Below are 15,642 nucleotides of genomic sequence, written 5' to 3'. Positions count from 1 at the left end.
TCTCCTCACTGATAACACACAGGCAGATCCTCTTGATCAGCGGCCCTGGCACGGCGCCCGCTCCACTCTGCTCGTCATCTCTCCGTGGACTTAATAATCCATGAACACTTGAAATCTTTCCAGTTCATTAAACACCTTAGCTCTAAATCCCATGTTGGGAGTATGAGAAATATGGTTTTGCACTGTTCTATAAAAGTCAGCAGAGTTGCACATCTTTTTTTTTTCTGCTTGTTTGTTTGTTTTTTTCTACCTTGAGGCATTTTTAAGCAGTCCTGGCAGGATTCGAAACACTCAGTTGACTTGGTAACTTGAGCAATCTGTTTGGGAAGAATTCATTAAGAGGATCTGCATACATTACTGTCTCCAAGGAATTGCAGATTTTTTTTTTTTGTTTACAGCGCTGACTGTCAATAGAGCCATTCTGGAGATCAAACACGGTTAGGGTCTATTAATCGCAGCCAACGCGGCAGTCTGTAGAAGTGTTTTCCCTTTTCGTCACGATCATTAAAGGCCTGAGCTGCAGTGGGCTCAGCGCTCCCTTTTAAACTTGACCCCTCTGACAGCGCTGAACCCTCGGCCCCTTTCTTCAAAGCTTCAAGGTAAGCGCCGTGTGGAGATGTAAGCTCAGCTGCTTTTGTCAGAGACTAGAAGGTAGAGGCCTTGGAAACTCTGTTTGACAGTCCTACGGCACTTAATCTCTCAGAAGCGCTCCGTAATGGCTGTGGCGCTGTGCAGCAGCTCTTATGAGACCCGGAGCTTAATTAGAGCCTCAGCACAAACTGCCCACTGCGGCTCAGATCCATGCTGAACTGATCTGGACTGTTGTTTGCCTGCTAAATCTTTTGCTTTCTTAGCTCTCGCTCTCTGTATTTTTTAATTTTACTCTGTTCCATGCATGTTAAACCAAAAGCGACTGATCTGCTGAGCAAAAGAAGTTTGCAAATGAGTCCGCTGGAACATTTCCTATCCGGAGCTTTCCACGCACCGCTGCCTAATTAGCCACATTTCTGATTGAACGCTGCTAAGATGTCACGCTCGGCTCAAGAAGCCAAGTTGTCATAGCGCCAGATGGTCTCAGTGCGACATCTTCTCCACCAAGCAGACAAAAAAATGAGATGGAAATATTTGTACAAAACACTTTCTTCATCCAGTCAGTCCTCCGCCCCCCTTGTCCCGCTGTCAGAGACCCCCTCTGTCTTCAAAGACACAGCTCTGCCTGCTCCTTGGCACCCCGTAACGAAGCCTGACACGGACAGAGACGAAGCATGGATCGCCAGCACTTGAGCATGGCCGGCGGAGCCCGGCACTCTGTGCTTTTAATAACGGCGAAGATCGGTCCCGGTGTGCCGTCACATCTGTTAAACACTGGAGCAGGTGGCTGACTGCCACGGGGGAGCACTCACAAGAGCCTGTGTACTTAGTGTGAGCCTAAAGCAAATGGCAGAGAGGGATCACAGGGACATAACACAATGCTGACAGTACAGCAGTATAACACTGCGAGCCAGCTGCGAGTCTCTCAAACAGACCTTTAATGGACTTTGACAGAATATTGGCACACTTAATGGGTGTAGCATGAGATAGTGTTAGATATTTCTTGAGAGATTAACTCAACCAGTCTGTGCCACGCAATTGCCGAAACAATTTTTCTTTTGTTTTTTAGGTGGAATTGTCAAAGGAAGCACAACAAACGCACAGTCTTTGGTTAACCTGATATTGTTGTTATGTTAGCTGATTTCTTGGTGGTCTGAATAAACCAGAAGGGATGTATTAGCCTGCCAACTTCAGATTTAGCTGAAACTGAACCTACAAGCTAATCCCCTACAAAGCTATCATTACTTTGATGTAGCTTTTCCACCAGTGGAAATAACTGACAAGTAAGTACTAATTAAAGTCATGCTCTTATGCTTTTGCCAACCCCTACTAGAGTGGCTTTGTGTGATTCACAGTTCAGAATAATCCTTTTTTATCTTACTTGCAGTCAGGGTGAAGTCCCTTTCAGCCACTGTCTGGCACGAGCCCATTTTAGCTCCCTTCTGAATCCCTTAAAGCAAGTATTCTCCTTATTTGTTTGTCATTTGCAAACAGAAGGTTTGAACAGCAGGGTAGCAAAGCTTCCAAAACTTGAAAAATCGCGGTTATGTCTCATTTCCTGAAAAACTCCTATCTCCTACAATGGCTTAGATCCATTTCCTGTCAGAAAATCAGCATTTTCTGCCCAGTTACAGTTAAAAGATTGACTGATTGACTGCGAGTGTCGTGCAAAACACCAGGCTATGTCTTCACTGCAACTTGTTTCACTTCACCAGCATCAGTCTTTGCACAGAGAATGTAAATATGTCGTTCACAATTTTATTGGAGTTTACTGTCTACCGCAGCATATTTTCAAAGGGTTTTTATGCTATAAAATCCAAAAAAAGAAGTTAGGCAAGAAAAGTCTTATTTCCATCCTCAGTTACTTTGACAAAGTAGCATCTTCTGTAATATTTACGCCTCTGATTAAGTCTCACAGGTGTGGCTTTATTTTGATACAAAGATTTTTTACACAGTTTGTAATTGCAGAAAAATACTCTTCTCTTTTAGTGGCATGATTTTTTTTCTTCTCATTTAAACAATGACGGAGTAAAAAGACAAGGACCAGTTACCAAAAGCTTTGACAAATTCCTCACAACTATAACTCCATATGGTACTTAAAAGCTATAACCTATACACATTATATGAAAATATAATAGAGTACATAAACCTACATAGATTTATATTTTAAGCACATTGTGTTTTAGTACAGTGACATTTGCTCTATAAAGAAAATTGATACTGACTTTGACAAACAGGTAAAGTTTAACAATTTTGTAGTTCTTTTTCTTTTTTTAAATTAATGTTGTCTTTGCTCACTCAATAATGATTTTGAACCAGCTAATCAATCTCACTTCATTTAAATAGTATTTCAAAAGACTAGTAAAACTTTCCAAGTTGAACTGGCTTAAACTGTCATCATTGTTATGGACAAACACTAGCCACAGACCCGATGCCATTCTAAGACTATAGAATAGGTCCTAGTCAGCTTTGAATAGGTTGTCTTCTAATTAGTTAGGTGTGTGTGCTCATAGTAAAGGTCTCCTAATTAGTTTCACTCAGCTGTTGTTTTATAGGAGCAGCAGTGCTTCACCCTGATTGTCACAGCGGGTACATGATTAAAAGATTGGTGATTATATAATAAGTGTTCATGAACCTTGTAAGCAGGGCTTTATTCATGTACTTATATACAGCACTCAGCCACAACAGTTAATACTGTTACCCACTTAATACCCACTTAATGCTGTTAGCCAAAACAGCTCTGATCCCCTAAGGTCACACAGATCCTCTGGAGGTGTGTTGGTATCCAGCACCAGGACCTTGGAAGCAGATGTTTGATTTCTGGGTGTTTTTCATTATCTGGCCTCTCCCAGCATGGTATTGACTAAGAGCTCTTTTTCTGATTTAGTGTCCTAGTATAATGTAGTTATGGCCGTGGATGGCTCCAGTATGTCCCATCTCGACGCAGATTGTGGCTTTTCGTATTTAGTTTTCTGTCCCCCACTCCCCCTTCCTCTCCCCTAAGAGCAAAAATGTCTTTGCTGCCATGGACAAATAGACTTGGCCCTGGCAAAGAGCTGTGATGGGGTAAGTGTGTGTTTATAGTGTGGGTCGACATCTGTGTAGCTGGACAGTTAGGGGGCGCCTGAAGCACTGGTGTGAGATAAGTGCGTTAATGAAACATGGCACAATCCTTAGGTTTCAACCTGACTGCTGATATGAGCAGCCCCGTAAACCTGACCCTTCACTTTGCCTTATACCTGTAATTTCATACATGTGCTGAGGGGCAGAGAGTGATGTTCCCCGCGCTCTGCTCAGGCAGGCCGGGCTACACAAGCACACAGTGGGAGATACAGGTGTGCAAAAGCGATTTAAAAAATGATGTCTAATAGTCTATTTGAAAAGACTTTATTATAAAGAGATTGAAAGCAGAAGACAAATAGAGTGAGGTGAAGTTCAGCATCTCCATCAGACACACATAACACCTTCATTTGGGCTCATTAGGCCTGAGATGGGGAGCAGAAAGCGTACTGGAAGTAATCTGTTTTATCCACAGCTGATCAATTAAGAAGCCAATGTCCCATGCTTCAATCAGATTAGGTGAAAGTAAACAGCAGTATCTCTTTCAGCCAGCATTAAGTTTTTAGCTGTTTGTTCTGTAATCCTCTGTAAGCTCGCAGGCTGCTGTAAATAAAGACTGCTGTGTTTCTAAGCCTCCTGCTGTGGAGAGTTTCCTGCCTGGTCAGTTAAAAAACAAAATGCAGATTTTTAAAGACTTTTTTAAAAAACACTTTAAGTGTGCACAAAAATCATCAATTGCTTCTCAGGTTTTAGGTTTTTTTCTCTCATGAAGATGCTTTAAAGTGAAATAAAAGAGGGATTAGCTGTGCTTTATGAGTAGAATGACCTACATTCAGGCTGCCACTCAAACGTAGTATAGGCCCCACTGAATATAAGCCTTCATGCTCTCTATAATGTCAGCGTTCCTCTCTGTTGGGAAATAGAGATTTGGAAGAATTTGTCTAAGAAGTGTACCCAACCAGAAAGACGAGTGCTCCGGCTTTCAAACTGCTTGAAAATGCTCGACTATAGAGTGAAGTTCCCAGGGTTTCCTCTGCCACACTGTCAAAGGCACCGTGTGTCTGGCAGAGTTTCCACTCTGCTCACCTCGCCGCATCTCCCCGAGGAACAGAAACACTGGCTCTCCTCTTTATTAAAGGATTATGTGGTGATTCAATAGCCATATCAAAGACTAATGCTACATTCACTTAATATCCTGCAAAGCCTTTCCTGTATGATGATGATTAGAACTGGTGGGAGGGGGGCTGTCTTACTGGCATTGTAGTGATCGGGCTGGTTTAGTCTCATTTTAGCTGATCCAAAATGCTCCTGTTAGCATACTGGATCATTTTCATAGTGTTTCCATTTATCATTAGCTGCAGTAGACTTTGCCATGCTGGTGTCCAGTGTTGGGATTGTTATTCAAAAAAAGTAATGTATTATACATTTCTTGTTACTTTTATTAAAAGGAACGTAGTTCATTACTTATCCGTAGAATGTAATTTGTCACACTACTTCTTACATTACTACGAATCCCTATCCTAACAAGGACACACGTAGGATCTTTCTTTTAGTACGCAAAGCCAACAACGCAAAGCAAGGATGAAAACCAGTGTGGACTTTAAGGGCTTCAAGCCTGACTGCTCATCACTACCTTTGTTGTTTCACTCGGGGTTCTTTGCTAGCTTTTTGTTAGCATGCTGTTTGTGCAGAAGCTTGCAAAGAGCCAAAGTCGTGTTAGCATCTTAATGCGGTTGTTTCTATCCTGGTTGCAGTTAGCGTCACACTCTTGTTCTTTTGTGCAATAAAAATAATAATAATATCAATTTCCTCCTCCCACATACAAACTCAAATCGTCTGAATGTAATGTGAGCCTGCAGGAAGGAAAAAAGCATCACTACTGGTGTCATTCCTACAACATCAGTATTTATGTCATTGCAACCAGCCACTTAAAGCAAGCTGCTCATTAATATTTTTATTGACATATTCATCCACCTTGCCCTCTTCCTTATGCAACTTTGACACTCTTTAAACTCCCTGAGCTGACTCCCCTAAAGCAAAAAGCCCTGAAGGCAACGCTGACAAGCAAGCATTTAGTATTTTTCCAGCCTTTTCCCTGAATTGCAGAGCTATGACATCACATCAACACGATTGGCGAGTTGAAATTATGAGTGATAACAGTGTCCGATTCAAAACTACGACTATAATTTGCGGTGGAGTGCCCTTTATGTTTTTTCCACCACAGCAAAAATTCATAAAGCCACTTTTTACCCTGTGTCTTTAAGCGCACACACACATCCCTCACTGATGGATGCATATGGGAAAGTTTGGAGTTTATTATCTTACCCGGCAACACTTAGACTGCAGAAGCACCCACCGTTCAATTAGCAGATAACCCATTTCACCTTATGAGCGATGATGTGGTACAGTACACATGTGGCAAGCATGAACTAAAAGCTTGAGTTACAGCAGAGCTTAGAGAACCGTCGTGTCTATTACATTTATTATCCTTGATTACAGTTATTTCCCTTGTTTTTCATCATAATCATTCTCATATTTAAAGAAGCTCGATTTCACTGGGAATATCTGATTAAATAAAGACTAAATAGAAATGGAAAACAGAGGCCGCCTCGCTCCATGCGGTGTAATATGAATATAATAATCAAAGAGATGAAGCCCACTGCCTGGCAGATAAGCATTTCTGGCAGCAGGTTACCAATCACTGAAGAGACAATACACAGAGAGTCCCACATCAACATCTCAATCCAGCCTGATTTGCCTTCCAGAGCATCTGAGCTCGATGGCTCACACCTGCTGCCCCTTATTATTACCCAGCAGGCTGAAGACTGACACAGCTACCACACGAAGCACCGAGGAAGAGCGCTCCGTAGCACGAAAGTCCTGTGATACAGGTCGTCCGCTCTGCTTTTGCTTCAGAGGTGATAATTTATTGAAGGAAAATCGGTGAATAACAAAGCCACAGCTGTGTAAATTCCACCACTGCAACGGTCGTTTGATTTCAAACTAATTAGTATTCCTTTAAGTGGGGCTTTGCCGCCCTCTTGTCATTAAAACGGATTTAAGCGAGGCCTCTCAGAGGATGCGCCAGAGGATGACTGAGTAATTTCTGCATGTCAGTCATCGTGGTGTCAGTGTGAAGAACACATCTCGAGGCGAACTCGGCCTTCAGTTGCAGCTGAGCAGCTGCTAAACCTGTTAAAGTGTGGCTTGTTTGGCTGCGCGTGTAAGCTGAGTTGTGCGCTCTTCAGGAGCTGCTGAGTTGGGGCGCGGACTTGACACGGCACAGTTTGGGGGTCTCAGCGGTGCCGAGGCATTGTGTATTGTGTTGGGAGAGTGTTGTCTGTTTTTTCCCAGTGTGCCGCAAAGGGTCGCTCCGTGTCAGAGGTGAGCCTAGTGAATGGAGGCTGTGGGACCCCCTCCACAGTTGGGAGGAGACTCCCCCCCCCTATTGAGAGCACCGAGGCAGAATGCTGTAGGCACAACAAGAAGGGGACTAAAGGCTTTGTCTCTGGTTCACTGCCTTCAAGTAGGCTCGGGATTCCTGGCAACCAGGTTTAACTGCTGGAGCCTGCGTGCAGAGGGGAGAAGGCACAAAGACGCTTGTTTTTTCTCAGCTGATGTGCAACATCGTGGCCTGCTGTGGGAAACAAAGATCAGTACAGACATGAGGACTGGACTGATTGAATTACTTACATTAGCATTTTCTGTTACGATAAAACTTTTCTCACCGTTGAATTATTCCGAGCAAACCGCAAATTAGCTATTAATTTTTTGGGGGCCAAGTTTTAATGTAGAAAAAGTTTAAAGTCCACTGTGATGATCCAATTATCCTGCAAACCCAGGATTAGCATTAATCTGCTCTGGTTATTAGCGGGCACATGGCCTCTCCCCACAGCGTTTCCTCCGTTTTCCAGCCTTCTTCATCCTTTCTCTTTCAGCACATCAAGCCTAGCGCCTTTTGGTATACGTCCTCCTTTTATAAAAATATACCTTCACTTTTCACATTCTCTGGGTCAAAGTCGGGTTGTGTGTATATACCACCGTTATCCCCCTGGAGGTGTTTTAATATTGCTGCTACTTCTGATGTGTCGGACTACAGTTAAGTCTGCAAACTGTGCTATGAATTGGAATGAGACTGCTATAGCTGGGGGCAGGCACAGCAACCACCTACATGTTTATCAGAAAATTAATCCTCAGACGGGGACTTGCACGTGTGTCAGATGTGAAGAAGAGTGAAGAAGGGATGCTGGAGATTCATGACATGCCTAATGACCTGCAAACTACATACTGATGTGAGAAAGTAGCTTCATTCTAGGAAAAAATAAGCGTGTGTGTGTGTGTGTGTGTGTGTGTGTGTGTATGTGTGTGCAAACGCAGCGGAGAAGCAGGAGGAGGAGACCTGTGAAATGAGAAGACCCTCAGGCTCAGATTCTATCAAAGCTCTCAACACATCCGGGAATCACAGACCGAAAAATTCCACATGACGTGGTGATTGAGAGCGGAACGGCAGCTCTGTGTAAACCCCGATAAAGTGTACTGACCCAGGCTGCAGATTACATGCAAGAAACCTCAGCTGTTAATAAAGTTTAGCGAGCTGCCGCTTGTTTTGGATTTGCTCCCAGTGTTGATCCTCCAGTAAATTTCCTGTAAGATTTAGCCTATAGTGATAAACCACAGATCTAATTTGTACACCCAGCCGTGACCTTCTTGGACAGCGTAGATCTGCGTGCAAGTCACACTGGGTCTGGTGACATGTTCTTTTGAGGGTCTGTGCTCATCTCTCATCAGCACTCAGACACTTTAAGTGGCTCAGCCACACTTAATTAGCCTCTTCTTCGCGACTCGCTGCAGCTTTTTTGCTCAAATTAATCTTCTCAGGTTAGCGCCTGGCACCCACTCCACTGTCTCTGACGGGAGGTCAAATTTATCCTCTGCTAAGAAATTACTTAGCTAAACGAGGGCTTCTTCATGCAGCCACGGATAATAACCTTGATTAATTAAAGAGAGACTCTTCCTAATTAAGGTCTTACTCTGCGTGGTCCAACTGTGACCCTGTAAAACAAGCTGAAGGCGGTAATGAGACATTTCTCAAACAGAACATTGCTTCTGATTTTGTGTGGGCATAGTGTGACATGTGAGCTTCACAGAGAGAGCTCGGCACCAAATAGAAAAATAACCTTCTCCATTATTATCATGGTTATTGACCTTGGTGTCTCCTTCCTCCTTCCAGGTCAATGGAAAGGACCTCTCAAAGGCCACACACGACCAGGCGGTGGAGGCCTTCCGCACCGCCAAGGAACCCATCGTGGTCCAGGTTCTGCGTCGGGCCCCTTACCCCAAAGTGGCCAACCCTGCCGTTGACACCCAAGTCACAGACATCAGCACCCAGACGGACATCACCCTCCAGCACATTATGGCCCTCACCAATCTGCCCCCCTCTTCACCTCCAATCTCGGAGCTGGAGGAGTATCTGCTTCCAGAGGAGTAAGTACCAGCTCGTTTTTTTTTTTTTTAACTCAAGGAGTTCAACCTTGCAAGTTAGTGAGCACAGAACAGCACAAGAACAACTGGAGGCAGACTATTTCAAGAGTAGTCAGAGAACTCTTGTTTTAAATATAGAGAAGGCAGTTTATTCTGTAAATTATATGTGGGACACACATTTGAACATTAAATAACTGTACATGTCGGGCTTGGTAGTTGATCCTCACGTTTAAGCTTGGCTGTCATAAACTGATTTGTACACCCCCTGAGTTTACGGGGCACAAATGAAGACATTAGCAGAGACCGTGGAATGTCAAGGAAACTGTGTTGCTAACAATTTCTTCCCCTGTCACCAATTAAAAGTGTTCAAGTTACACATTAAACTAATCTCAAATTTGAGGTGATTAATTAAACCGTCTATCAGTGGTTTTAAAAAAGGACACATTTGAAAGGGTCTCATAAGCCTTTATGTGTCGCCAGCCTTTCTGGACCATGTTTCTTCATCTTCTTAAAAGCTTCTTAAGCTTCTCCTGTTTCCTTAGTTTAAAGCAAGGCCAGCTGCAGTTAAGCACACTCACCCTCAGTTGCTAAAGACCCCTCACGCCTTTTTCACAACTTGCTTGTTCAGAAATTCCTTTTTGCCACTGAGGTAAAGAAGAGTGGTTACCAAATGGAGAAGAGTGTCGAAATCTTTGTTGTTAGAACTCGGCAGTGTTGGAAAGGTCATGCCAGTTTTGGTCACCGTCCAACGTTTTACCTCACATGCTAATTGAAAGAGCTTATCTTGCTCTGCAGAATGCACCGCTGCGATCGTGCAACACCAGTGTGGAAGTTTGAAGGGAAAATGTCCCTGTCACTCACGGGAGATGACAGCTCCTCCAGGGCACGCAGCCACATTAAAATGATGGCCGTGCTCATTTGCATATTCTCAAAATGCATCTTTTGTTTCTGACTCCGTGTGTGTGTGAGCCCTGGAGCTTGGCTATACTTTCCACTCCGTGGCAGCAGGAGTCGCCCTTTAATGAATAATAGCGATTTCTTTAATTGATTTCCGAGACAAATTAATAACATGGCGTGTTAATTTGTGATTAGCTTCAGGCTGCAGTTTCAATGAATCTGATTCAAGAGTGATTTCTTCATTGAATTCTTATTACTTTCCCACTACTTCTCCATTTAATTTTCCAACTCTGGGGCAAAATTAAATCCAGATTGACAAACGCGTCACTACTTCTTGTTTCCTTTCCTAATGTGTGTGTTCAATTTGATTTCCACTCTTTTCCAATTTATCCTATTCTCTTTTTTTCTTTTCTCAGGCATCCTCCTGGGCACGTGTACTTTGACCCTGATTTCCTTGAGGGTATACAGCAGGACATAGAGCGGGAGGAGCTGGAATATGAGGTAAAAACACCATCTCCGTTCTTAGTCGTCCACTCAATGAAGATCTACTTTGGGACAGAAGTGCATTATTGCTCCATAAGCAGGCCTGAGGTTGTCTCGGCGTCTCTGCTCCAATGGCCTTGTTAGCGACCCCAAGCCCTGATATATTGCAGTTATTGATGGAGCAGTCTCCCTATGCGGAGACACTGAGATGCATGCCAGACAGGAATCGAGTTGCTGGTTTGTTCCAGCAGATGCACAATGGTGACATCATTACTTATTAGTGACAGGGCCTAATAAGTCTTCCTCTGCTCCTACGCAGTGGAGATGAGGCCCAGTGGATAATTAGATGGCACAAGATAATAGGGCTGCGGTGATGAATCTGACGATGCTAACAGACGCTGGAAGAGGCCACGATCAAACCTCCGTTGTGCACCTTCATTGACCTCTGCCAACTCTCGCTCCCCCTCTTATTAAACCTCAGGGACCGCCTGCCTGATATTAATAATATCTGTGGAGGTGCTCTTGAAGAATGACTCTGCTTCATAATGTTTAAATTCACACAACAGCAAATTAGCGACTAAATCAAATCCGACAGATTGACCGCTAATTTGTTTATATTAATACCAGAAGCTTTTTTGTTTACTTTACTTTTCTTCCCAAATCATATTTATTGTTTTGTTTAGTTGGTTTTTTGCTAGTTAAAATAATAGATTCACACAGTCAGTGTTATGAATCCTGTATAATATAATCCAAACTAATGAATCCTATAGGTATCCCTGTGATTTAGTTCAATTTTATTTAGCACTGAATCACAGCAACAGTCACCTCGAGGCACTTTGTATTGTAAGATGAAGACCCCAACAGTCATACGACCCACTATGTTGCGCTTGGCAACATTAGGAAGGAAAAACTCCCTTTAAACAGGAAGAAACCTCTGCAGAAGCTGCAGGTATTTAATAAATCCAGAAGAAAGACTGCTACAAACAGCTAGAAGCAACAATCTAAACTTCTAGTGTCGGTTTCAGCCATTCACGAGTATCACCCCTGCTTACTGTACTTCACTATAGCATCATATTTACAGAATAAGAATAGTCATCTAATTCTTGCCAAAAAAATGTGTTTTCCAGAGGTTTTTCCTCAAAGATGGTCTCCATTTTTTAGCTGAGAGTTTTTTAGAGTGCTAACCCCTTTCAGAATCTGCCCTCTGCCCCCAAAAACGAGCGCTGCTCATATCTTTATCTGTATCTGTGAGATTACACATGTTGACAAGTGAAAAATGGCACTCTCCGCATCTGCAGTCCAGTGCATCATCTCTCATTCTGTCAGAGGGCTTTGTCAGGAGCCTGTGGCCTCGCTGCCTCCAGCTGAAAGATTCATTACAGAGATTGATGGATCACTCCTTCTCTGGTGTCCCAGTTTTGATCCCATTTAGATAGTCCTGGGACACAGACGTATAAATACAGTGTTTCTCTGCTCTACGGGCCAAAATAATTCCAGCTATGTAGGTTATTAATTTGTGCATGTGTCCTTCCAGGAGGTGGATTTGTACAGAGACAACATTCAAGACAAGCTCGGCCTGACTATCTGTTACAGGACTGACGATGAGGATGAGGCTGGGATCTACATTAGTGAGGTATGTGTCGCAGGCGAACAACAATTTCTTTGCCTGTCGGTGTCAATAACGCTCACTTTAACTCACAAATGTAATGTGTGCTCTCTTTAGATTGATCCAAACAGCATTGCGGCAAAAGATGGCAGAATTAGAGAAGGTGACAAAATCATACAGGTATGATTTTGTGTGTGTGTGTGTGCATGTTTCTGTGATCTCATATCATGACAGTGAACAAAAACGGCTTTTTTTTATTTAAATGGCTCTTTCTGTGTCAATAAGATCAACGGTGTTGAGATCCAAAATCGAGAGGATGCCGTGGCGCTGCTAACCAGTGAGAGCAACCAGAACATCTCCCTGCTGGTGGCCAGGCCAGAGATCCAGGTAATTTCACAAACTGTTATTGGTGTCAACTCAATAAAGGTTTTAGTTTGGAACCAAATGTGATTTCACATCAAACTGATTTGTCTCAAACCTGAAAACAGCATTTGGACTTTGAATAGCAGATGGTCTTTTTTGTGTGTGTGTGTAAAACTTTGGATCTAATGAGGCGTCTCTTCTCTCCGCCGCGTCTCAGCTGGATGAGGGCTGGATGGATGATGACAGGAACGACTTCCTGGATGACCTCCACATGGATATGCTGGAGCAGCAGCATCATCAGGCCATGCAGTTCACTGCCAGCATGCTGCAGCAGGTACGCGCACATGTGCGCAGCGTGAAGAGCGTGAGCACGCACAATCAATCTCCACTAACACATATGTCCATCAATAGATTATGTCGGCCGAGCCCGTTCTGGCGAGGTGAACAGATGCTCCGAGGTTTCCAACTGTTTTTTTCCATTAACAGAAATTGTCTTTGTTATGGAGAACCTCAGGCTCAGCAACACAGCCTTTGTTATTCGTCCACTTGTGATTAAAAGTGCAATGAATGCTCATAATTAAAGCAGATGTGATATTAACAGTTTTACACATATTTGTCCAAATGTGAAAAACAGTTGTGAAACAGTTATGCTTATTTCTTCCTCCTGTGCGGTCTGTTTGCTTGTTTTGTTTAGAAGAAGCACGAGGAGGATGGGGGGACCACAGATACAGCCACACTGCTCTCTAACCATCACGAGAAGGACAGCGGCGTCGGCCGCACCGACGAGAGCACGCGAAACGACGAGAGCTCTGAGCAGGAGAACCTCGGCGATGACCAGACCACGGCCTCCAACACGCTGGGCAGCTGCAGAAAGCTGACCTACAGCCAGGACACGCTCGGCAGCACCGACCTGCCCTTCAGCAGCGAGTCGTTCATGTCGGTCGACTACGCCGACGCCGACTTCCTGGGCATTCCGGTTGACGAGTGCGAGCGCTTCAGGGAACTCCTGGAGCTTAAGTGCCAGATGAGGAGCAGTGGAGCCCAGAGCCTCTATGGGCAGGGCGGTGGAGCGGTGGGTCAGGACCAGGAGGGTGTGGACAAGGAGCTTGAGATGCTCAATGAAGAGCTGCGCACCATAGAGCTGGAGTGCCTGAACATCGTCCGCGCCCACAAGATGCAGCAGCTGAGGGAGCAGTGCCGTGAATCCTGGATGCTGCACAACAGCGGCTTCCGCAACTATAACACTAGCATAGATGCTCGCCGCCACGAGCTGTCAGACATCACGGAGCTGCCAGAGAAGTCTGACAAGGACAGCTCCAGTGCCTACAACACTGGTGAGAGCTGCCGCAGCACTCCTCTGACTCTGGAACTGTCTCCAGATAATTCACTCCGTAGAGTAGCAGAAAACCAAGCTGGGCCGTCGGGCTCCAGCAGCTCCAGCAGCAGGATGCTGAAGCCCCTCCTGTCTCCTGTGCAGGAAGCTTGCAGCCCGAGCCGGAGCAGAAGCTCATCCAAGGATCCAGACGGAGCACTGCAGGCAGAGGGCAAAGAGAGAAAGCTCGGAGAGTCTAGTAAGAGCGGGCGAGGCTTCTCTCAGCCGCACTCACCTTACAAGCACGCTCACATCCCCGCCCATGCCCAGCACTACCAGAGCTACATGCAGCTGATCCAGCAGAAGTCAGCTGTAGAGTACGCTCAGAGCCAGATGAGCCTGGTCAGCATGTGTCGGGATCCCATTACCCCCAGCGACCTGGAGCCTAAGATGGAGTGGAAGGTGAAGATCCGCAGCGACGGCACACGTTACATCACCAAGAGGCCCGTCCGGGATAAGCTGCTGAGGGAACGCGCCCTCCGGATTCACGAGGAGCGCAGCGGTATGACCACAGATGACGATGCCATAAGCGAGCTGAAGATGGGCCGCTACTGGAGCAAGGAAGAGAGGAAGCAGCACGCGGTGCGTGCCAAGGAGCAGAGGCAGCGCCGTGAGTTCATGAAGCAGAGCCGAGCCGACTGTCTGAAGGAGCAGGCCACCCTGGAGGACAAAAAGGAGCCGAACATCATCGAACTCAGCCACAAAAAGATGATGAAAAAGAGGAATAAGAAAATATTTGACAACTGGATGACCATTCAGGAACTTCTCACCCATGGTACCAAGTCACCAGATGGCACGAGGGTGTACAACTCCCTCCTGTCTGTGACTACGGTCTAAGTCCTGTTCAGGCCTGCTAGAGGAGAAGAGACTTGAGTGTAATGGTCTGTACATAGGACTCTAACAGCTGGGGTACAGATTCCTGCCTCGTTCAAGGTGGCAACACATGTAAATAGGAAATAAACACCTTTTCTGTGTGAGCATTTTCCCCACTGCAGTGAAAAGAGGGCTCCTAAAACAATGGTTGGACCTCGAGTGAGTCGGATTAGGAGACCGTGTACAAGGAAGATTTTGGAAGCATAATTCAATAATCTTTTCTACCTTTGTGCCTGCTTTTTTTTGAAGATTTTTTTGAAACACAAATACAATATTTGACTTTTTGGAAGGTTTTGAAAGTGTGTAAAGACAGTGTGCCATACATTAAAAAGCCAGCATTTACACTATTTTACATTATTTTGTTCGTACTATATATCTCTTCAGTATTTTTGCTGTAATGTGTACGTAATGCTTTTACCAAAACAATGCTATTTTCCTGCGAGGTCAAACACTTAACCTTTTCAAAAGGACTTTTTGTAAATTTAAAAAAAAAATCCAACTTTTGTATCAAATTCACTTTGTTGTTTTGCTTTCCCTTGAATGGTGCTGATCTCCCAAAGTTTAAAGCCACCAGCGATGTACCATCTGTTACATAATGTAGAGAACATCATAACGTGATATCACCATGTATGTACGTATATTTAGAGAAAGACATTTCTCACGTTGCTGAAACTGAAATGTCTGTTTGTTCAAGCACACACTGTAGTTGCTTTGGTAGGGTTTCATGTATTGGTCAGAATAACAGCTTAAGCAAATCTTTAGTTAACCACCCAATTTGATGTCTTGTAAAATGAGAGAAATAATAAATTATTGTTTTATATATGACGAGCTTTGAAAACTTGTGGGAATTTTGTCATTTATAAGAGATGTTGTTTATTTCCTTCTGGCATTTTAGCATTTAAGTATTTTTACTCAA

The 15,642-nt window shown here is 44.2% G+C and overlaps 1 protein-coding gene across 3 annotated transcripts in view; it reads left to right on the top strand.

Moving 5' to 3' along the window:
- Positions 1 to 15,551, top strand: part of pdzrn3b (PDZ domain containing RING finger 3b) — a 101,494-nt gene extending 85,943 nt beyond the window's left edge. For all 3 annotated transcript variants that reach the window (XM_063474774.1, XM_063474773.1, XM_063474775.1), the window contains 7 exons: positions 8,882 to 9,135; positions 10,446 to 10,530; positions 12,047 to 12,145; positions 12,236 to 12,298; positions 12,404 to 12,505; positions 12,699 to 12,815; positions 13,176 to 15,551. In XM_063474774.1, coding sequence (XP_063330844.1) covers positions 8,882 to 9,135; positions 10,446 to 10,530; positions 12,047 to 12,145; positions 12,236 to 12,298; positions 12,404 to 12,505; positions 12,699 to 12,815; positions 13,176 to 14,690 — 2,235 coding nt within the window. In that variant the 3' untranslated portion in view covers positions 14,691 to 15,551. The remainder of the gene's footprint in view (positions 1 to 8,881; positions 9,136 to 10,445; positions 10,531 to 12,046; positions 12,146 to 12,235; positions 12,299 to 12,403; positions 12,506 to 12,698; positions 12,816 to 13,175) is intronic.
- Positions 15,552 to 15,642: the final 91 nt, after the last annotated feature.

The sequence above is a fragment of the Pelmatolapia mariae genome, linkage group LG5 (genome assembly GCF_036321145.2).
Source record: "Pelmatolapia mariae isolate MD_Pm_ZW linkage group LG5, Pm_UMD_F_2, whole genome shotgun sequence".
In the NCBI taxonomy this organism is placed as follows: Eukaryota; Metazoa; Chordata; class Actinopteri; order Cichliformes; family Cichlidae; genus Pelmatolapia; species Pelmatolapia mariae.
Note: the sequence above shows the minus strand (reverse complement) of the source record. Positions and strands in the feature narration are given on the sequence as shown.